General features: G+C 33.7%; 1 protein-coding gene, 1 non-coding gene and 1 pseudogene across 2 annotated transcripts; 1 reads left to right on the top strand and 2 right to left on the bottom strand.

Moving 5' to 3' along the window:
- Positions 1–5,566: 5,566 nt before the first annotated feature.
- LOC147392918 (flowering-promoting factor 1 pseudogene) lies at positions 5,567–6,182 on the bottom strand (annotated as a pseudogene).
- A 6,863-nt stretch (positions 6,183–13,045) lies between these two features.
- Positions 13,046–13,116, top strand: TRNAG-CCC (transfer RNA glycine (anticodon CCC)). Its single transcript has one exon. It is a non-coding gene; the product is annotated as a tRNA-Gly (tRNA).
- Positions 13,117–14,691: 1,575 nt separating this feature from the next.
- On the bottom strand, positions 14,692–23,196 carry LOC147392916 (NADPH--cytochrome P450 reductase-like). The gene is made up of 18 exons (XM_086455263.1): positions 22,649–23,196; positions 22,468–22,527; positions 22,290–22,366; positions 22,127–22,184; positions 21,872–21,955; positions 21,680–21,716; positions 20,398–20,467; positions 20,094–20,288; positions 19,894–19,986; positions 19,013–19,238; positions 18,829–18,912; positions 18,588–18,739; positions 17,708–17,804; positions 16,643–16,792; positions 15,611–15,688; positions 15,397–15,519; positions 15,171–15,284; positions 14,692–15,057 (listed from the first exon to the last, which is right to left on the bottom strand). The coding sequence occupies exons 1-18, from the start codon at positions 22,967–22,969 to the stop codon at positions 14,977–14,979; spliced, it is 2,100 nt and encodes a 699-aa protein (XP_086311389.1). The 5' UTR covers positions 22,970–23,196; the 3' UTR covers positions 14,692–14,976.
- Between the last annotated feature and the right edge of the window lie 698 nt (positions 23,197–23,894).

Genomic DNA, 23,894 nt, shown 5'->3' with positions numbered 1-23,894 from the left:
AGCCAAACCTTTTTAATGTTTGAAGAGTGTGTTTTAAACTTTGATTGGGGTATGATAAATAAATTAAGAAATTGGGGTGTAATAATTAGAAGTTGGGATGCCAATAGCAGCTCGATCTCTATATTTGTTTTGATACATTATACTTCATATTTTATTGGTCTGCCAAAGTTGATTAAGTAAACCAATTCATGATCAACAAGTATGCCATTTTGTGACCCCAACAAGGGTCAGCCATGATGATACTACTTTGGATCAACCTGAGTTTTTCCCATACTTATTTTCTTGCACTTAAGGACGTGACTCTATCTACTGTACAATTTTTTATATCAATATAGATTTTTTTTGTTTTGTTTTTTTATTGGGATCAAGATATGTGCAAGCTTAATGAGGGTTTAGTTTATGGTTTTTGATTATGTGTAAGGTCAAGAAGATTGGCTTCTTTTGTGCTCTCTCCAATATCTAGATCCACATTTTTGACATTACTATTTACTACAAGGTGCATGGCATGTGCAAACCCACTCATTTTGACGTCTTGTATCATTCAAGAATGAGACCGAGTCATCTTGGATGAATCGTTCAATTTATTCGATTCATCTTATTAAACAATGACACAATCAACTGACTTTTGATAAACACATCAAGTTTGAGATGACTTGTCTCTTCATCTTATTAGTGGATGATACCGAGGCGAATCCCACGAGTGGTCTCGGACGAGATTTAAAACCAAGCCTCTACAACGCTTCTCTCATTATAATAGTAAAGATGATTAATTATGTGGAGGGTGGTGAAGATGCTAAAGTGTCCAACTGGAATACCAAATTAATATTTGATATTCCAGCTCATGATACACGTGTCGATGTGCCACCCAAATCACCTATCCCTTTTTTAGCAACCTTTTCTTTAGTATATTATAAAGTTTAAGAGGAATTTCAGTGTGAGTGAAATCCCAATAACTTTTGTCTCATTTCAATTAAAGAGAAAGGAAGCCTCCATTGGATGTATGGGAGCTCGCCATCCCTTTCAAAACTTAACTTAATTAACCATACAATGTGAACATCACAGATTTTAAAAAAAAGGCCCAAAATTAACCACCCATACTTATAATACCTACTGTACTTGTCAATTTGTTTATGCTAACCCTTCATGTCTTTATTTCCAAAAGTAATGTTAACAGTGACAACCACTTAGTGGTGTTTTAATTCTGTGAGGTTTCTTTTGTTTACATGAATATATTCTCCTTTTTATTTAGATATAAGAGAGAGAGACAGAGAGAGTGTGTTGATAAGAGAAGATTTGACCCTTGCATAGTGAATGAAGTAATATGATTCGTTTAACCGACCATAAATCTTTGAGATAAGACTTTGATCATTATAACAATGATGGCGAGATAAATTGGGAATAGAGGGATGAAAAAAGAAACATTTTTTAGGGGAATCACTACTATAATAAATAAATAAATAAATAAATAAATAAAAGACTTTAGACATCACTTATTTTTAGTTAAACATCAGTTTTTTTTAATAAAATGCATCTAAAGTGCAATATTCACTGACGGAGGGATCGCGTCATAATGTGCAGGACTTTAGAAATTAATTTGGACTTTAGACATTGTTTTTTTAAATTGATGTCAAAACCTTCCCTTTTATACACATTTTTCATTTGAAGAATAGACATCACTCCTATCGGTATCATTTAAAAAGTGGTGAGTTATTTAGCCATATGAATGAAAACCATTATGTACTAAGGTTACAATATATTTGTGTAATAAGGTCAAAGTATAAATACATAACTTCGATCTCAAGGATTTTTTATTGAGACAGAGAGTTATAGAGAAAGGTGAATTCCATTTTGATCTTTTGCTTGTGTTAGGAAAGAATATCAGTCACCTTCGAAGAACTGTTACATAAAGAGTAAACCTCGTAAATCTCTGGCTAAATTTCTACTTTATTTTGCATTTTGTGATTGCAATTTCTCGTTGTTTATAGAACATTAAAGATATAAGAAGAGATGAGATAATCATTGCATTAGAGGCATGACTTTGATAAGTAAGATTAAAATAAATAATTAGAAAGCTACCTTTAAGGAATATATGTGAAGTTCTAATAAATGAGGAATGAAACAATTATATATTAGATTAAATGTTTAACTTTGATTAAACAAATTAGTAAGATTCTTATGAAACCCTATTATCATACAAGAAGAATAAATTCTCAAACAGTTGGAGTCAGTATCGGTTCCAACATAATTAAGTAATCTGATGTAATAATTGAAAGATCTCTTCCGAAGGTGTTAAATTTTTAAAGAAAAATTGATAAGCACCTTAAATTATAGACACGGGCAAAACATGAAAAAGAGTGGACTGATGAGAATATTAATCATTAATTAAATCAAAGAGTGATGAAATATTATGCTAGAAAAAAGTTGAAAAGATGCATTGTAACCACTCGGGAAGAGAAACATGATATGCACGAGTTGCTTGGATAAGGACTCCTCAAAATTGTAGGTTTTTGCTATTACATATTTTGTTATTTGTTAAAAGAATTTTAATATGTAAAAATACATTTTATTTTATTTTGTATGTCTAAAAATTAATCAAATTATTCACAATCACTATCCACAATTAATCTTTACCTTCAAACTCATCCTTTTGCTGGTTAAATCTTCTAACATATATGATGTCAATCCATTTCTCCTCTATGCTGTTACAATTCCAAATGTTGTCGGATTTTGCTTACATGTTGATAAACTATATAACTGATTTGAGATGTGAATACAAATCTTCTCAACATGATGTGCCTGAGAGAACAATTGAAACTTGAAAAAAGGTCTCCTACAAACCAAGAACTTGGAAACTTCTATACCTATTTCTATAAGATATTTACTTGTTATAATCTAAAATGAATATAACTTAAGAACATAAGTTTTTCTATGAGCTAATCACACTATCAACATTAAACTTCAAAAACACCAAGTACATACTCTCTTCCATAATTGAGTAAGATTATCCAACATGGATCCTTTTTCAATAGATAGACGGAGAGGAGGAGAGTGAAGAAATGGAGAAAGAGTGAAAAGAAAATGATTTGTTGGTCACTAACCTTAGACTTAGATAATGGATGATTATCAAAAATTAATTCTCTTTTAATACTCAAAATAGGGATATTTGTTGCAGTAACTCTTATTTTTGGATTGAAATGCACACAATTATAATTCTCTAATAAACCCTTGAGAAATAATCTTCTAAATTGTAATTTCTTATCTCCTAACATTTTATACCACTGAAATAAAGAAAGGGAGAGAGAGAGAGAGAGATCCATTCTTTCTACCAAAAAATAATTGGAGTTCACTAAAGAGGCTCTAAAATTTGAGGAACAATAATGAATCTTGTAGATCTATGGACTCTTGTGTTCGATTCATGATCTACTGAAGATTTCCACCAAAAGATATCAATCTCGCCTCTATTTCTTTCATTTTTTTTAAATCGCTTATATATTCTTAAAATCTTGTTACATTTCAACTCTATAGTTATTGTGACGGCCCAAAATCTTGATAGCAAATGTTGGGGTGGAGAGAATTACAATTTAAAAGATTATTTTTCAAGGGTTTATTAGAGAAATTGTAGATAAGGGCATTTTTATCCAAAAACATAAGTTATTGTATCAAATAGTCCTATTTTGAGTTTTTTTATTTATAAAAAAAGTGGTCATTTTTTACCATTACCATATACCTATGGGGTTTTTATGCTAAAAGTCCTAATACTAAAGGTTTAAGAAAATGTTTTAAAATTTTAAAATAGGTAATCTAACTTTTAAAGTGTGATATCAAATAATGTAATACAAGGTTATTTTTGTAATTTGAAAAATTAATGTTAATTGTGCAACGAAAGTAATTGAATAATGATAAAGTGACTCTCCCTTTACTTTCCTTACGTGGCATGTGCATAAAACCATAAATTTTCCCCGGGATACACAACTATACATCCTCATAAATATGTGTATTTGTGTATCCCAAGGAAAAATCTATGGTTCTATGCACATGCCATGTTGAGAGAGTAGAGAGGGAGTGTATCAGAGGGGGAGGGGGGGGGGGCGTAATTATGTAGACATAATTGGTTTTGATTGTTACCAACTTACAAATACAAAAGAGTAGTCCTACAATGCATACTTCCATGTCAGCATAGTGTTGAGCATCCAAGAGAGGCCATTCAGCATTTTATATTACGAGTCATCCTACACTAACCTCCTTAGACATTGTGGTCAACACTGCACTGATGTGGTACTGTGCTAAGAGCCATGATTTTTTTTCTTATGATTTAATTGGAGGACCATAGCAGTGGGTTGTTGTGGTAGTTCTCTCTAAGATTAGTCGTGGTGCGCACAAGCTGGCCCGGACACTCGGTTAGCAAAAAAAAAAATTCAATGATTCACTTCACACAACTATGTCAGCATAGTGTTGATGCAGTGTCCAAGGAAGTCACTTCAGCATTTTACGATACAAAATGCAGTTAAACTCCCTCTAAATTGACACCATTATTGTGGGGTAGACAGGGTTGGGGTTAGGATGCGTATTGCACCACTCCGCGTGAGTTAGCATTTTGTCATCTTAACAAAGATACAAAGTTTCTCTTTTCCCTCGTGGAAAGGTTGATGTGCCACGTGCCATTACGGATGAAATATAGGACTAGGATATGCTTCACGTGCCAGTAAGCCCTAAATTAATCATTGGTAATGACCGAAACGATACAATCATGAACAGTCCTGTACATAACCTTACATAAAAGGTGTGTTTAATTATAAAAGGATGGTTTTTTAAATTACCTCCGTAATAGTTACGCATATTAGACTTGTCTACCTGAGCTCGAATAATATAATTGCACCTTTGACTTCTGATTTTGAAACAGTCAAAAAAATGGGGATAATTTATATTGGGTTGCATGGTTTTAAAATTTGGTTTCACATCTCGTCTCACCCATGCCTGATATTAATCATCTCGGAGGAGTTTTTTGATATGTTTAAGATGTCTCGTTCAACAAGTAAAAAAAAATGAACATGAAGTTTTAAATCTCATCTGATACATTGACTTGTCTACTTGTCTCATCCATGTCCGATATCGAGATGATTCGAGCAATACATCTCGATCTCGGACGAGTTTTGAAATCTTGTTGGATTTTGAATTTCTTTCAATTTAATCATGAGGGAAAAAAATGAAAATCAAAAAAGGAAAAAAGCCTTAATGAAATGAAGGATGGAAATTTATTATTACAGACTAGACTTGGTCGAAGTGAGAAGGAAGGATGAGTTTTTATATGCTCCTTCATTAGTTATTTTATTCATATTATAACTGCCTCCCAAAATGCAAATAACGTATAATTACACCCTCTCTAGGGATCAAATTCTAATTCTTCGAGAAAAAAGGAACATCTAAGGTGATAACACCGAACCACATTCACCCAATAAAAGCAACATTGCAATCAACTGATCTTAAGTACACAAACACTCTCTTAAAAAAAAAAAAAAAAAAAAGCTACACAAGCTTTTACTCACAAGTAGTTTATTAAGTAGCACAACACCAACTGCTAATAGATAACCTAGAAGAACAAGAAGAAGAAAAAAAACATCCAGAGAGAGAGAGAGAACCAATTGAAAACCTAATTGACACTTAAGAAAGAAAGAAGGAAAAAACCCAACACCTAGACACATTTGTTTTACATGACCAACTTACATAGCGCAAACACGAAAGAGATCCGGAATTTTGACGACGATATCATACATATGTACAGATCTGAACTTTGCAAAGTCCTTAGGAAGAGAGATGAGATCATTTGAAGAGGATTTATCGAATTGGAGGAAGTCTGGGTCACCATAATACCTCTTCCACCCTAGTCCCCTTAGAATCCGCTCGAGCGAGGAGTAAGATGTGATAACTTCACCTGTTGATACATGGACTAATACCTTCTCGGATGCAGCCGGTGGGTTTTCGACCAAGCGAAATACACCATTTTTGAACACCCAAACTCCAGACATTTTTCGTTCTTATTTACTTTGATTACAAGTGGGTTAAGAAGAAGAGTGAAGGAAAGAATGAGAGTGAGAAGCTGGTGATGGTGTGGGGAGTAAGGTGAAGGGGTTTATATATGTTTGAGAACTTAGGTTTAGAGACAAAAGAAGGGGAAAGAAGGTTGATTCTGTGTTTGCCTTTGGTAGAGAATATAGATAATGTGGCTCCCATTAGATTTAAATATTAGGATACAAAGTTTTGCCACGTGGGCCAGATTAGGGTACAGATACCTTCCGTGTGGGGGGTGTGAGTAGAGAAGAATCTTGGGTTACATAAGCTTTTCTATTATGGGAATCTTAGTGTGGTTTTTAATTGACTGAATCTTTTGAGTCAATAAGATGTCGATCACCTAGTGTCACATGAGAGAGAGAGAGACAGAGAGTGAGAGAGTGGACTACAAAAATATCTTACTCTTCCATTCATTGAATGTTTAAGATGACTAATGAGGCATTAGTTATTCGATCACTTTGAAAATTTTGTTAATACCATAATAAATAGGACATATGTAGTGCAATTAACTTTTATTAGGATTCTTTTAAAGATGAAATATTAGTTAAGATTGATAGATAAGCAATAACAGAAGAGTAGGACTAGTATGACTAAGATGGTCCGGCTAGAAAATTTTCATAACCTAAGACCCTTCCATTATTTAGTTTAATTAATTATAAAGACATTAATGAGGATAAAACTCATAATATTAGAGTTGGAGAGATAAAATAGAGTATTCTTGGGGTGTTATGTGATTGATCTGTTAATCGATTAAATAATTGCCCAAATGTGTGATACATAAAACGCATCAAGTAAACCATGCATAAAGACATGAATAAAGTTAGTTTTGATTTTAGAAATTAGAAGAAAAGAAAACAATGGGAAAGAAAATAAAAAATAATAATGAAAGAAAAAATTAATTACAAAACAAGAATAAAACAAGTCATACTTATGGATTTTATGGTTATTAAAAAAATTAAAACAATAAATTTATAAAATAAAAATACTAGGCAAAAAACATTTTTTAGAATAATATGTAACCATTTAGATTGATGAATGATGATACTAGAAAGACAATAAAAGTGAATCTATTTGAGAAAATTTACTACTTACTTGAATAATAAATAAAATTTTTAAAAAAAATCATTTAAGATGATTTAGGCATGGACTAGGAAAAAAAAATGATTTCGAACTCTCAATCAAAGTTCTTCTAAGAAATGCATAAAACCAACCACTTGGTAGGAAGGTAAAGGTGTTTATACCCCTATGGATTTGGAGTGTTTTTGGTGGAGTTTCTAATGATTTGGGTTGAGATTGATGAATACTCAAAGTAACTTTCGACATAATAGAATGAAGAAACATGATTTGTTTAGCCAATCCCCCAATCTTTCTAATATTTTAGATAGAGTCTTGATAATATGACTCGTCAGGTGACATACTAAAATGACTTTTTGACGTGGAGTGGTTTGGGAATGGTAGATCTGTACATCTCGGGATACTTTTTTATGGGGAAGTACAATCATGTATCCCGAGACACACATATCTACGATACTTGAACTTGTCATGTCATGGAGTCATTTGAGTATGCCACTTGGTGAGTCATATTATCATGACTCTTTTAGATAAGGCTTTCAAGATGATATGTTGATGAATTTATCATACAATGTCATATTAGGGACCATTTTGGATCCCAATACCATACTCTAAACTTAATATCATTAGATTTATACATGGGATATCAATTCAGAAATAGGAATGCAAGTATGGTTACTTTAATATGAACCTTAAACGGGTTTATTGGATGGATGAAAAAAGACTCATTATGTTGCTCCCACACCTTTTCAAATGCATCTTACTTGAAAAAATAAAAGGAGTTGCGATTCATAACATTATCCAATTCTTATAGTAACATTCGAGGTAGTCTGTTTTAAGAGTCTTGATTTTCCGACTTGATTTTTTTAACTCGATCTATACTCAACTGACCTGGCAAGGGCACATAATCATAAATCTATGGTTATGTGCCCTTTCCATGTCAGCCAAGTACATATTAAGTGAAAAAACATCGGGTTGTGTACATGTAGAAAACGGTTTGATTAAGAACCTAATAGGTGGAGAGAAATTTCTCAACGGGTAGAAATTCTGATTTTTAGTAGTTTTTGTTGGATATTCCAATTCTGGTTTGTTAATAAAATAAATTATAAGCAAAAGTATTAATGTAAACAACTCGAAGAAATTGGAAGAACTTGTCAATAACTGAGGCATGGAGAAGTCACTGTCCTTAAAAGTAATATCGTCTCCTTAGGAATGAAACTTCAGTGTAGTCGATCTCAGCCGTTTAGTTTCCAAGATTCAACAGTCACTGTCTGCTAATCATACACTAAAATTTTTCGACGAATTAACTCCAAACACAATGGACTGTAGTCCCACGGTGCCTTAGGTCCCCCATATACAAGTGATGACCAGTCTCTTTCTCTCTCACTCAAACAATAATGAAAGAGGCATCATTATTAAATTGAAAAATATTCTTGTATTTATCCGATATAGTACTAAAGAATTAAAGAGTTGTCTTTAAAACTTTCATAATCAATAAAGTAAAGAGAATCTTTAACTTTTAACTTATAAAAAATAAAAATAAAAAAACTCTTTTAATTTATATTTCATCAAAAACAAAAAAAAAACAAAAAAAACAAAAAAAAAATCTACTCTTTACAAATAATACTCAATAGGTTCTACCCTTATCTTAAAAAATATATGAATTAAGATTATGACATAAAATAAAAATTATGAATTTCACAATAATTTTTTAATACACGTGGCGAGATGTCATTAATTCAATAGAAAATTCGTACTCGTTTCAATTAAGGTTTTGTACTCATTGGACAATAATAGAAGTGGGACCCCATGCCGAAAAGATACCACAGTATTCAGCAGCCATTGCGGGTCTTGGATAATTGGGCCAAAAAGGAAGTATAACAGACCACGTGTTGTTGTCGCAATCTCTCCCCAATCTAAAGGGGACACGATATTTTATGAATATGCGTTATGTTATGGTGGCTTCCATTGGAACTATTAGAGTTGGAGGCCACAAATGTAAAGGCCCACTACAGGGTTTAATAAGAAGGAAAATGCTTGATAAAACTGTGCTAGACACTGCGTTCTACACTGTGCCGACATGGCAGTATGTTTAGAAATCTTAGATTTTCTCTTTGTATCACTAGTAAAAAAAAGACCCAATGACTCTTTTAAATACCACACGAAAAAAAAGGCTTAAATTCGACGGACCTTACCGTTGAATTTGCCCATTTTTTCACGTAGTGACTGTTGTAAGAAGTCACTTTAACACATTCATGAGATTTGGTTATTGGAATTGATTGATTTATTACTAGAAAGGATTAATTTTGATGATTAATTTTTTCATGTGTGATTTGGGATCTAGTCACAATAGTAGGGTCCGACTTATTGTTTGGTTGTAAAATCCGTAAAATAAAAAAAAATTCCATTTGATAAGATTTCTAATAAGCAGTGTTTGGGTGGTAACTTTTCGAAATTTCTCGAATTAACTTCTTACTTCAGCCCATTTTCAGCTTATGTTCTCAGATTTGTTCAGCATTCTCATGCGTTAATTAGCTTAAAATATCAAATCCATGTTGCAACTTGAACACCCAATGATTCGACCTACTTAATTACGACATCTGGTCAGATTGTTCATGGAAAGTGAAGAACAATTCGGATTTTGGCATAAGAGGTCAAGAGTGGTCCATGAGCTTTAGTTGTAAAGGCTGAACAGTGATTCCAATGGCTGAAGAAAGGAAATACAATTCATGTACACCTTTACCTATTCATGGTGTATGCCATGGCCATACTTTGCTTCTTTGTTCCCTCTTTACCAATGCCACGAGCTCAAAATGACATAGATGTTCCCACAAATTCTTGTTGATCTTTGCTGGACCACCACTTTTGATCACTAACTTTTCATGATAGAATCTTCTCTTAGATATTATGTATTATGTATTCCAAATTTTGTGGATGATGTTAGTCCTGTCAATGGATTAGATTAGATTTGAAATTCGATTCGATAACTACAGTCCAGATCAAGAATTTGGATTCCAATAAGAGCTCATTCCTATAAAAATCTGATTTGATGGCTTATCCAAATCGAGGAACCTGATTTGGTTGTGTTGGAAATATATTAATAATGTATATTTATATTTTATGGGTTGGGTTCATCGACTTATGAAATATAACTCAAGAAATAACGAACGATCTTGACCTTTTACACATTAATTAAATAGAATGGTAGAAAATTATCCTCGAGGTAATTATCATCAGTATGTGTATTATTAGAATACACATAAAATCTAAACCATTAGATATTGTGCTTACACAGTCGAGATCTTGTGGTATTTCTTAAGGCATATTTCTCGAGTATGTGGAACCAAACCCATATTTTATATATTATTTAGATATATGACATGCATTATATTTTATGTAATTATTTATTAATTGGAATCGAGTTGGATTAGGATCTTATTATACATGAATGTTGAATAATCCAAACAAAAATTACATAGTGTAAGTCTTGGGCTCATTTCAAGGCATAACCCACAAGTATGCCCTTTTGTGATCCGAACTAGGATTGGCCAAGTTGATCCTAATTGGCTTTCAATAGGGATCGGTCTAACTAATCGAGGTTGAGGCCAACTCAATGACTGGTTAGTTAATCTCAATGAGGAATTAATCTATGGTTATTATTAGCGATCAAGCTTAACATGGGTAAGGACGAGAGGGTTCACTTATTTTATGGTCTTAGAAATATATATATATATATATATATATATATATATATATATATATATAGGGAAATGCTAACGTTCAATATTTCATAGGGACATTAGTATTGTCTAATTTTTTTTTTTTTCAATAATATCCCTCTCTATTTTATCTTTTAATGAAAAAGATAAGAGTGTATTGGTCCATATTTCTGCAGGACAACCCTCACATTTTAGGATGCCACAATGTTATCACTTTACAGCTCATATGTTTGGATGTGCCATGATAAACTCAAATTAGCTTAACTTCTTTTTTTTAAAACCTTTTGTTTGGTATTATTAAGTTAAAACCCTCATCCCTTCACAAACTTTTGAAACATCATAGATTTTGTCTCATTTCTAAGAAAGAGAAAGGAAGCCTACATTGGATGGGAGGAGATTTACATCCCTTTCCCTACCAAACTAACCCATATTAACATCATCATAGATAATAAAAAACAAAAATCAAGTACCTCTACTTTTGCTATTTGCTACCATATGTATTTCTTGATAAGTTTGTGCTTACTCTTCTTAATATTCTTCTTTCCAAATGTAATAATGTTGAACAGTGACAGCCACTCAGTAGTGTTTTAATTATGTAAGGTTTATGATGCTAAGTTGAATTTATTATACTCCTCATTTAGATGAGAGAGAGAGAGAGAGAGAGAGAGAGAGAGAGAGAGAGAGAGAGTTAATAACAGAAGTGGTCCTAAACATGGTAGAATGGAATTTTTTTTTTTTTAAAAGTTATTCGTATACGTCCCTAAATCTTAATTGGATAAGGCTTTGATGATGACGACGACGATGATGATGATGGGAAAGTGAGACTTGATAAGTAATTTATATACATGAACATATTTAGAGAATTAAACTTTAGGGAATATGTTAGAACTATTAGGTGCGATGAAATAATTTTTAGATTAGATACTTAACTTTGATTTGTGAGTTACCTAAATGAACAAGTAACTTAGAAAAATAAACTTTAGGGAATATGTGTTAAAGATTTAATGATGGATGAAATGATTCTTAGATTAAAGGCATAATTTTGATTAGTGAGATGATTAATTAGATTCTTATGAAATTGATTTCACATGCAAGAAGTATATATTCTCAAACAGTGGGAATCAGGAATCAATTCCATCTTAAGTAACTTTTGATTTCATAAATGAAAAATTTGTTCCAAAGGTGTTTAATTTTCAAAATAAATTTGCAAAGGAGCCCTAAAACACAGACTGATTAACATCAGCAACACTAGAAAAAGAAGGAATTGAGTGAGAATATTTATCATTTAAATCATTCCATTATTATTGTCGATAAACATTTCCTCAAACAAGCAATTAGGATCCAGTGAGTGGGAATATAATTATTCCATCAATCGTTGTCGATAAACATTTCCTCAAACAAACAATCAGGATTAGGGGGAATCATTAGTTGTACGACTATGACAAGGATGTGTCTTATAATTAGCTTCGTCACCGTGTATGAAGAAGCCCATGGGCCTAACTTATCCTCTGATAAGTTTAGAGGTCCAACTTAAAACCAATTGGCAATGAGTGTCTAATATGAGATTAAACTCAACACAGCCAGCAAGTGTGGGACAGACTAGGCTGAAGAATATGGAGATATGAATTGAGTGACATGGAGGAGATAAAGGCCCTCTTTGATATCGTGTAGAAGCTCATGGGCCTAACTCATGCTTACAAAACAGATTGCCCTAGGTTTATATATAGCCCAAGGTTATGATACCTAGGTGATGTGAGACTATCGCTCACACCATATTCGATATCGACGTCATAATTATTAATGGTTCCTTATCTCTAATATTTGGGTCGATAACACGAATCTTGATCTATCATTCAAGTCAATATAGAATCGTGTCTTTTGTTAAAGATTGTTGATTTTTGTTTTTGTTTGTTTTTCTTCCTCATGATTAGCTGATCATATTCCATTTTGCCATCATCTCACGTTCGAGAATCACTTGAACTAAAGGTTCTACTAATGGTGACATTGGACGTGAACTTTGATGTTGAAAGATCAAATGCTAGGGTACACTAATATTTTGTATTTTCTAGTAACAAATGGTTCTGTATTTTCTATTTTGTATTTTCAAGTGGATGAACAGAATCAAATTAACCTACTGAGAAGAAATATTTATTCTTATTCTAAAATATTTGTTTTCATATCTTGTAATAGCGCATCTGGTGTAGTGGTATCATAGTACCCTCCCACGGTACTGACCAGGGTTCGATTCCCTGGATGCGCACGTATTAAAAATACTTTTTAATATTTTACTCCTAGACTTTGATCTTTCATGAGATACTAACAGAAAATTACCAAAACTCCCTAATATTGAACTTTCGTGATAAAACCCTTGTTTTCTACCAAAACTCATTGCCTTCAACCTTGAAGATATCATTTACCTTCAAGCTGTCTTTCTACCCATGATCTTCAATTGTTCTTTCCAAAACCTATCATCTTCACCCTAATTGAATGGTCTGCTTATAAGTTAAATAATAATTTCACTTATTATGTTAGTCGTGATAATATGACTCGCCAAGTGGCATACTCAATCGACTCCATGATATGTTTGGGAACCGTTGATTTGTATGCCTCGGGATACATGATTGCACTTCCCCATAAAAAGTGTATCCTTGTCCACGTTAGGGAGTCGATTGACCTGGTGAGTCATATTATCAGGACTCTATATTATATTTTAAGTTTGGCATTAGGTTCAAGAAAAAGTTTCACCCAAAAATTAAGAGAGCTGCTATTGGCACCCCAACTTTTACTTATTACACCCCATTAAAAAAAAGTGAATGATTGAGAATTAGTAAAAGTTGGGGTGCCAATAATGTCTCTCTCTCTAGATTTCTATTTTAGGTTTAGGATTTTATATGAGCCAAATCCCAATTGTAAACAACCACTAAAATTATTTGAATGTGCTATAGTGTTTTGCAATGTCGATTAATAACATGAGCCGAATCTTTGTTATGCTTGAATAGTATGTTTTAATATGTAATTCGGGTGTGATAATTAATTTAAAAAAATGGGATGTAATAAGTAAAAGTTGGGGTGCCAATAGCAGTTCTCAAAACTAAACAACATGCTTCTGACCTTTGGAGGCAAGATAAGATAGCGTTCTCATCATCCCCTCTGTTCTCCGAGTTTGATTAAAAAGAAATTAAAAGATTAGTTATGCACACATTCTGGGGTGTCACCTCAAAATTTTTCTGTGGAGAATGGAATTTATCACGTATGTTTCTGATAGATAATCATTCTCAAAATTCAGTTTTCTGGGTTGGATGAGACGACAGCACTTAATTACAAACCTTCAATTTAACAAGTCTGGGGGTGTCGAAGAACCTACATCATTTCACGATTCCCGATTCCATCGACACCTTATGAGAAATAAAAGTTGTTGAATTTTATGGGAAAACGAAAATAAATACACAAACCCAAACCTTTGAGTTGGCAAATGTTATCGAGCATCTTGGAGCATTGCCTAATACACAGGCACAAGTGTTGCAATTGTAGAGTATCTGTGTCAAACCTACGCTTTGTAAATTATCATTCAATTAATAAAAGTTGCCTTAAATACATTTGTTGTGCCACTTGTGTCCTGTGTGGATTCTACTTATTGTTACAGCTTTAGTAGACCTGATGCCTGTGCTGCCAGTCCAGCAATTTGATGTGTTAAGATCCACATGTCAGTGGACCACACCACTGACAACACACATTCGACATCCTTTTAAAGTAGTGGCTATTAAACACAACCGCGCACATCTATTGGATTCATTGTTAAGTACAACAGTTGACATGAAGAGTCTCGATACAAATATAACGTTCAAGAATTTGTTGTCTTGGCTTAATTTAAAAAATAAAAATATATCCAATCTGTAAAGAAATATTTTGCCTACTAAATACCATTAATACATATAAGTATAAATTACATAAACAAAATCCTTGTTAGGGAAAAGGAACAAAGAATCATCACAACATATACTCCCTTTAATGGTTGAGGAGGAGATCAGACAGAGGACGACGTGCCCATCTCTCGTAAATTTTTTTTTTTTTTTTTTTTCCAGCAAATCAGATTCTGCAAATTTTTTTCTTTTTCAGGGCATCACCAAACATCACGCAAATACCTCCCATCCATTTGAAGATTCTTCACCAAGCTCTCGGTCTTGGAGCTGTCCAGAGATCCCTGAAAACCAGATTCAAGTCTCTTGCTTAGTTGGTCAACAATTTCTGGTTCAGATTGAAACCCGACAAAACACAAATAAAATTAAGCTAAAACACGTAAGATATTGATCATACCTGCTCTTGGACAATGGTGTGGAGAGTTCGATGGACATCCCTAGCCATGCTTTTGGCATCTCCACAGACATAAAGATAGCCACCATTAGAGATCATGCTCCAGACATCTGCGGCCTGGATAACAATCAAACAATTATGGGCTTAAACAATTTTCAGAAAAACATAAAATAGTACTCATTTTATGGACAAAAATGGAGGATGGGTGGGAATGTATTTGGTAAATTACCCTCTCCATCATCTTATGCTGCACATATTCCTTTGTAGGTCCCTCACGTGAGAAAGCAATAATCAGATCAGAGAGTGCACCCTCTTTAACAAAGACATCCAACTCATCTTCGTAGATGTAATCCTGTAGATATAGTAGCACAGATTGGATCAATAATTGTAATTGAGAGGAGCATATAATGGAAACCATGACAGTAATTGAGAAAGTGCATTACCATTCTGCGGTTCCTGCATCCAAAGAAGAGGATTGCAGGCCCTACTTGTACACCAGCTTGTTTTAGAGCTAATCTTTCCTGAAAGACGACAAAGAACAATCTTAGTTGATGCCAATGTTTTGAAGTGCCTTAGTGGCCCAAAAATCGAGGCACGTTTTAAATGAACTCTAAAGATACAAAAAAAATTATATTAGGATAAATTTAGTAAAAAAATCGGATCCATTTCAAATAGGAAAAGAGGTATTGATATTGTTGTTATTTCTCAACATGATCACTAGTGAGAATTTTGGGAGAAAGAGGTGCAAAAATGGAAAATAAAATTGAACTATTTTCAAGCTATTACAATTTGCCACCAACACACACACACACACACACACACACACACACGGCCTAGAAGGTGTGTAGCATCTCGCTCTTACAAGTTTGGGTGGATCATCGATTGCTTATCGAGCAATTACGCATTTTTTTACCAAGGACGGGGTATTTGGAAATGCCCTACCCAGAGGCATAGTGACAAAAATCTGTGATTTTTTTCTGAAAAAATTGGGATTAAATCTTGGAAAGGAGCCAATCCTATGCCAGGATATATATACATAGGGAAAAGGTTGCATGGACCAAGGTCCGCATTTGAGCCATGTGGCCTGCCATGTTGGTGACACCTCATCCCTCTTGATTGATAGTGATTTTTTAAAAATCGAAGTTTTTTTTTTTTTCAAAACTACATGATTTTTTTTTTTTAAATTGTGATTTATGGACTACTATTAAAATCGTGATTTAATAGTGATTTTTTCAACAAACAAATTTATTTTTATTTTTTAATATATCCAATGTTTTCCCAATTTTATCAACTTTTGCCTACTTTTTCTGAAGCTCTCTCTTTTTGGATTATTCCAGAACCCTGAGTTTTTCACTATGCCCAGAGGTATCCCTCAAAAGTGTAAGCTTCAAATGCCTTTTAAAACAGTGGTCGGTGCCATTTCAGCAGATTATTGAGTGAAAAAGAAAATGTGATTGGTGCTATTAACTACAAACCTGCAAAAATCCCCGGAAAGGAGCTAATCCTGTGCCAGGACCAATCATGATAATCGGCAGGGAAGAATCCGCAGGTAATTTGAAGTTAGATTGCCTCACAAAAATGGGTGCCCAGCTGCAATCCTGGCTATCTTCCAAAGGCACAGCATTCTGGGAAAAGGAGAATTACAATCAGATATGATAGGGAATAAAGAAAAGACTATAAAATCTGTGTTTGTGGTAGAAACCAAAAATTCACTCACTTATTGGAAAATAATCAAATTTATAGAACAGATAAAGCCAAAGATGAGTATAAAAATCAGAAAGTCCTCGCAGGCATTTGTGCTTGCATGTGATACATGCATGTGAGGGACACAGTAACTAGGTTCTTGTAACTTTATAATTCCAAAACAATTATGGGACAATTAAATTCTAGTTCAGCAGAATGACCTTTAAATAAATAGGGAAAGAGTCCGGCTAGCCTGACTAACTTGGTAAGATTTGGTTGTGAGCTAACGTTTTGTTCTTGAACAGTATATTTGTTTTTCAATTGGTAATATAGACTTGAACCAGCCGTGAGCTCACATTGTAGCATCCAAGAACATGATACGAAGCAAAAGGGATGTAAAGCATAAAATTTTAAGAACTTTGAAGAAAAAAAATCAAAAGAAATTTACTTTACACTGTTGAATTTCAATTCTAAATTTGGGAGTTCAGTAGCCATCTATTTTCAACACCTTTGATAAAGCTGAAAACATAACTTTTTTCTCTGAATATTTTTTTTTTTTTAGCTTGAGTTTATCCATGAAACCTTGAAGGCTGTGTGTTGGATTTGCTAATATGGCAATCCATGTGGGCCGAACAACCCTCAAATCTTACCAAGGAAAGTGTTTTTTCATAGGGAAATAGGTCATTTGATCTGACTAATGTAGGCATTTCTGGCTAAAACATGATAATATATTTTATCAAAGTACAAAACGAATAGAGGTAATTTAGTCATCCCAAAAATTAGTCAATCCAAGAAAAATTGTAACTTTCAAGCTTTTTCACCAAAATGTAGAATAAATTTATCATACAAAAATATACCTTCATCCAAGTTGAGCAGATTCCTTTGTGAATGCGACCAGTTGGTGTTTTGTCATACACTAATGCACATGTGACATGGATTCTAGATGGTGCCATCCTGTAACAGAATAACATATCAGATAAAAATTACATTATATATTGAAAAGTGATACTTGTCATCACGTATAGAGGAGAGAAGAAAACAAGTGGAGGAGCTCCCCTTCCAAAGTAAATTTAGAGAAAGGGACTCAAAGACCAGGAAATGAAAGATTTAATTAAGACTATTACATAATTAAGGGGAAAAAAAGGAAGAAGCCTTTAGACCACATCCTCTTCTTCCAAAGTTTCAATTTAAGAGAATGGCTTTTACCCCTTATTTAGAATTCTCATCCATCTAAAAAGATAAAAATCTCTATCTATCACCCCCTGAATCGACTTTTTTTTTTTTTTCCTTTACTGCTATGAAAATCAATTCTTCTTACTGAGCACAGGTGTCCATCTGGTTAACCCCAACTGGCTAACTGCACACCAGACATCAAAGGCCTGGACATACCAATTGAATATGACCTATCAGGAGACCTCTTATCCAAAACTGGCTCAGTTGAATTACTTTTAAATCCCATCCAATATTTTTACATTATTTTTCTCATAATCCATAAGAATGTGAAAATCAGAAGGTTATGGTTATTAGCTCAGCTGATTCTCTGGCATAATCATCAATCTCTTAAGAAATATACAAGATTTATCCCATTTTGTGCGGTTATGAGGATGCTAGATAGTTTTTAAGGCCTAAGCTTGTACATTTAGTACAGGACTATCCCTTTCCATGCATCATGCAACAAACTACCAGTAATAATTACAATAAATAGAATAATTCAAGTATGAGAAATAATTTATTCACCTTGAGGAGGATGATATTGAATAATATCTGGGCTGCAAACGTGGAGCTATTGATGCAAAGAAAACTCCAAGCGGTGGCTTTGCAGATGGAAACTCAGCCATGACCTCTAAGAGACTTCTCTGACTTGCAACTATCCATTGTGCATATTCATCCTGAACAATGAAATATAATCTCACTTCTAGTGAAGAGGAGAACCACAAAACCATTTGAATATCAAAGACTTAAAACAAATTAATAATACCTTCCCGGCAGTAGAAGCAAGAAATCTTAATCGATCAGCTTCAGTAGGATCAGATGCATGAGAAGCTAAAGCCAGCAGAGCAGCCTGAACAAAGTAAACATTTGTACAAAGCAATACTATGAATTTCATGAGAAAAAAAAAGACCATAAGGAAGTACAGAACTGGATTCAAGGATACCAAGTACCTTTTTGGGGAAATTCAAAAGATCTGCATATTTGGTCAGTGCAGTTCTTAAAGTGCAAGGAGATGGGAAAGGTGGAGGTAAGGAGGTTCCAAGGGGCGTGCCATCCTCTTTATCAACATGGATGGAGAAGAAAGTATCAGATGGGTAACCTAACAACCTCTCTGCCTCTTCAACATTCTCAATTCTATTCTCAGAATAAACACCAACATGGTCCCCTGTTTCATACCTGAGGAAAGAGAGGAAAAATGCAATATGCAATTCAGCACTCTTCACCAAGATGGTTAAATACAAGAGAACAAAAGAAGAGCACCATCTCCAGTGCATGGTCACCAAATTCTCTGACTTACTAAAAAAATGTCGTGATTAAATCATGACTCTTTCCTTCACTGATTTAATCACGACTTCTTCAATAAATCATGACTTTTACTAACTTCGTGATCAAATCACGAATTTGTATTGATTTAAAATGAATGATGAAATTGATGCATTAGTAAGAAAAGATGACCTTGATGAAGGTGATGGTAACCATTTTATTGATGAAGCATTAGATAATGAGGATGACATTGAATATTTTTTATATTTTGAATAATATAAACCTTGAATGTGTTGTGGACTTGTGGTTACTTGTGGATGCAAGGATGATATCTATATGGGGGTTTGGTGATTTATTATTGTGGTTAAATATGAAATTTGGTGATATAATATGAGAACACCACCTAGTATGAACAATTGCACAGATTTAAACCTGGCCCAATTTATTTTTTTTACTGAATTTCTTGAAATTTTCCCTAGCTGACTTATTCCTAAATCCCAACTTGGTGACCATGCTCCCGTGCACAACTACCCATTCACATGAAAGAAAGCTAACAGAAGTAACTTACACAAGGCCAGTGCCAGAAATGTCAAATTCCAAATGAGTACAAGAGCGATCAGAAGCCGGTGTATGGAGCTCCCTCCTCACAGCTACGTTGGCTCTTCATTCAGAGAATATGGAATGTATTAATTCATAGAAAAAATAATCAAGGAAATTAGATTGAACTTAAAATAATCCATCTTGCATAAGAATAGCTCTCTTGAGTACCTGCATGGATGTTGAATGTCATGAATAGCATGGCCATTTGCATTACTCCAGTCCTTATCCTGTAGTGATGCATCTGTGGCGTTGTGAAATACAACGCGATATTCAAGTACAGCAGCAGTGTAAGGAGTAGAAATACTTGTTGCATCATCTTCATCCCGAAGCAATTGATCCAACTCAGGCCATACCAATTCTCGCCTAGAAGAGGATTTGAAAAAATCAGACAATTTAACCAAAATCTAGAGAGAGAAAGAAGGGTTCATTTAGAAATATCCAAAAGATTATGGGAGTTCTTCAAAGTTCATACCATGCCGTGAAATCATCTTCAATGCATTGATCATCATCTCCAAGACCCACAGGAACAAGTTGCTTCCCTCCTATTAAAGTGAAAATGGAGGTGAGCCATGCAGAACCAATAAAACAAAAAAGAAAGCATGTGATTGGTTACCACATTTCATGTGTCATGTTCATTGTAAACTCAACCAATAAAAAAAATGGTCAATGTAATTATTAGGTACAGTTTTCAAGGAAAATTGTGGACTCATTCCAGTATTTCTCTAACATCAAAACTGCAGACATAGATCCTCCATCATCTCCCATTCGAGATTTTCCAACAATTTAATATTTCCAGTATAGTAAATGCTAGGATAATTCAGTGGTAGACCAACACAGTTTTGTAATTTATTCTCAGACCTATTCAGAGATGACTGATTAAACACTAAAAAAGTATAGAAGCTGTCACCAAGACAGGCTTCAGTTAGGAAGTTCAATGGATCATTCAGCACATTAAGACATGGTTCTCAATGCTTCTACTGATAAATGTATCCAAAACCTCAAGTCCAAAGGCTTCACCAAATGCCATTTAGCAAAAATAGTAAATCATGAAACAAAGTGGCAAAGCAAAATTCAAATATTTTGGGGATAATTCTAAAGAAAACCTAGTGTGTTTCAGTAAATGTTAAACCTTAAATTTCCCTTGAAATCTTAATTATGTGACACAAGGACATGATGCATCCATACGGCTAGAAGTGTCAATCCAATATGGTATTGAGCGTTCGTCTCGATGATCCCCAGATGATGGAAATTCAAAGATGTGGAAACATATTTAATGCCAACTGATTAAATAATGGGATGCAAGATGAGTCACATTATAATCCATTGAACATGAGATTCGTAAATTTAGTGGTTTTACTTCCATACAAATGTATAATGTTTGGGGTAAGAATGCTTTATCCCCTAAATAAATGACAATTGATACTAAATTGAAAAATAGGAGAAAAAATAAGATATGCATTAGGGGTCAGATAAGAACCCTTGGAATGCCAGATTCAGAAACATGTCAACATGGATGGTTCACCCCGTTTAGATGAACCCTGATAACATGTATGGAAGTACTCTTGTAAGTTTAAAATCATTTGAATCATGAGTCTGGCTGCCAGGAACCATCATCTTGTGCTCTTTAATTTGTTTACATTCTTGTCCTGTGAAAGTATCATTATAATAAACTACTAAGGCCAAATTTCCGCTATTTTGAATAAAAAGTCTCAAAGCTCCATAAAAGTCCAACAAATGGCATCTTCAAAACATACCCTGATCAGCAATGATTTCATCCACCACTTTCGCTACCTGTTTTCCAATACCACATTACATAAACAAAACATTAACAAGTGACACAAATTGATAGCAGAATTAAAATACTTTTTCTGCATAAATTATTATTATTATTTTAGTTTTTTGGATTTAAAATGGGATCTAAGCAAAAACTAAGATTCATTTCAGACCTTATTAAAATGCTCATACTGCCTGTTGCCCAGACCAAACACGCCATATTGAAGATTCTGAAGCCAGTTTCCCCTCTCTTTCCCCTAAAAATAACCAAATAATCAGAAATTATTCCCAAAAAAATTCACAGCAGAAAAAAGTGAAATTCTTAAAGCTTACATCTTTAAAACTTAAGAAAAAATCTTAAAGCTATAAGCTTTAAATTTTAAAGTTTTACATAATTAATATTAAAAAAAAAAATTCTTAAAGCTTACATCTGTAATCCATTTATAGAATCTTGCAGAATTATCGGTAGGTTCACCATCTCCATATCTAAAGGTTCAAAGACAATTCATCAAATGTTAATAATTTTTTCTTCTACAGCTAAAGAGAAAGAAGGTTGAAAAAGCAGAACTTGTCGATCGATTTCTGACTTACGTAGCCAAAAAGAAAAACACTAAAGTCTCTTTCTTTAATTTTTCTTCATATTCTTCATCTTCCACTGCGTAATCATCCTGAAAATGATAATTCGTCTAGATCATCAACTCCAACACTCCAATAATCGATCAAACATCTTTAAAATGTCAAATTTTAAACTAAAAAAGCGTCTAATTACCAGATCAACCACTTTAAACGCTGCTTTCTCATATCGTGCTTTCGCCTCTTCTGCGAGTGCCTTAATTTTACCAAAATCACCAAATAATCAGCCAAACACACACGAAACAATCAAACGAACCTCAGATGATTAGATCTTCAAAAACCTATTACAAAAAGACTACTAATTACTAAGTTCTTACCTTTGCGAATCCTTCAGCCGTACCAGTCTGTGTGCCGAAAAAGATCGTAACCTTCTTCTTACTATCATCGATTTCCTGATCCGGATCCTCCTTCGGGATTGAAGGCTTTGGAGGTTCTACAGATTTTTTAGATTTCTGGTTTGAAGATCTCCGCCACACAAACACAAACACACATCCGATCAAAACCGCGATCGAGGTCGTCAAGATCATCAAAACCTCGCGATTTTCGATTAAAATTGCCAAATCTAATGGATCTGATTTTCCTTGAAGTATCGCTGACATGAGATCCATTGGAGAAATTTTCATGGAATCTGACTGCATATTATCAGATCCTTAATGGCGCAGAAGAATCAGAATGGAAGCTTTTACTGGATTCTACACAAATTCTCTCAGATACTATAAATCAACGGTTGTGATCGATCTCAGAGTTTGGTATCGAAAACTATAGAGTCTCTCTCCCTCTCTCGATCTCTCTCGAGTTTTCAGATAAACAAAAATGAGGTGAGGAGAGACTCTGCAAGAAGTGTTGGGAGAGAAGACACGTTTTTATTTTACAGCTACAACGAAACCAACGCCCACCAAACTCGACTAGTCAACCCAACTACCACCCATAACCATGGTTAGTAGTCTTAGTCAATCTTTGGTTAAGCTCTCACCTCACCTCCTCTACTTATTTATTTTTCAAAAATACCCTCGTTTTACATTGTTAAAAAAAAAAAACCAAACTTAAGAGAATTATCATTGGCACCTCAACTTTTACTTATCACACTCCAATTTCTGAAATTATGTACCACATCACAATTAAAGATTAAAACTCACTCTTCAGACATCACAAAGGTATGATTCAGATTATAATCTCAACATTTCAAAACATTATGACACTCAATTCAAATAATTTCAATAATTATTTACAATTATGATCAGACTCATATACAATCCTAAACCCAAAAAATAGAAATCTAATAACAGAACTTCTATTCGTACCCCAACTTTTACTTATTCTCAATCTTAGATTTATTTTCTTTATTTTCAATTGGGTGTAACTAGTAAAATTTGAGGTGCCAATAGCAACTCTCCAAATTAAATATTTTAAATTTTATTTAAAGAAACTTTTATGCCTAATTGATGAAAGATTAGTCGTGCAGGTATCAAAGTTTCAAAGAATATTCTTTCAATATAGGGATGCTGTCTAAGGCTGTCATTGGATCGGATCGGATTAATTTGGTATGAATGTGATTAGGATCGG

The sequence above is a fragment of the Akebia trifoliata genome, chromosome 10 (genome assembly GCF_017979445.1).
Source record: "Akebia trifoliata isolate Shusen 1 chromosome 10, ASM1797944v1, whole genome shotgun sequence".
Taxonomy (NCBI): Eukaryota; Viridiplantae; Streptophyta; class Magnoliopsida; order Ranunculales; family Lardizabalaceae; genus Akebia; species Akebia trifoliata.
This window is presented reverse-complemented; position numbering and strand designations above follow the sequence as displayed.

Coding starts and splice junctions, on each gene's coding strand:
- LOC147392916 (XM_086455263.1), bottom strand. CDS start 22,969: ATGCAGTCAGATTCCATGAAAATTTCTCCAATGGATCTCATGTCAGCG. Junction 22,185..22,289: donor GTGTTTTTCTTTTTGGCTAC/GTAAGTCAGAAA, acceptor TTGAACCTTTAG/ATATGGAGATGGTGAACCTA. Junction 17,805..18,587: donor TCAATATCATCCTCCTCAAG/GTGAATAAATTA, acceptor ATTCTGTTACAG/GATGGCACCATCTAGAATCC.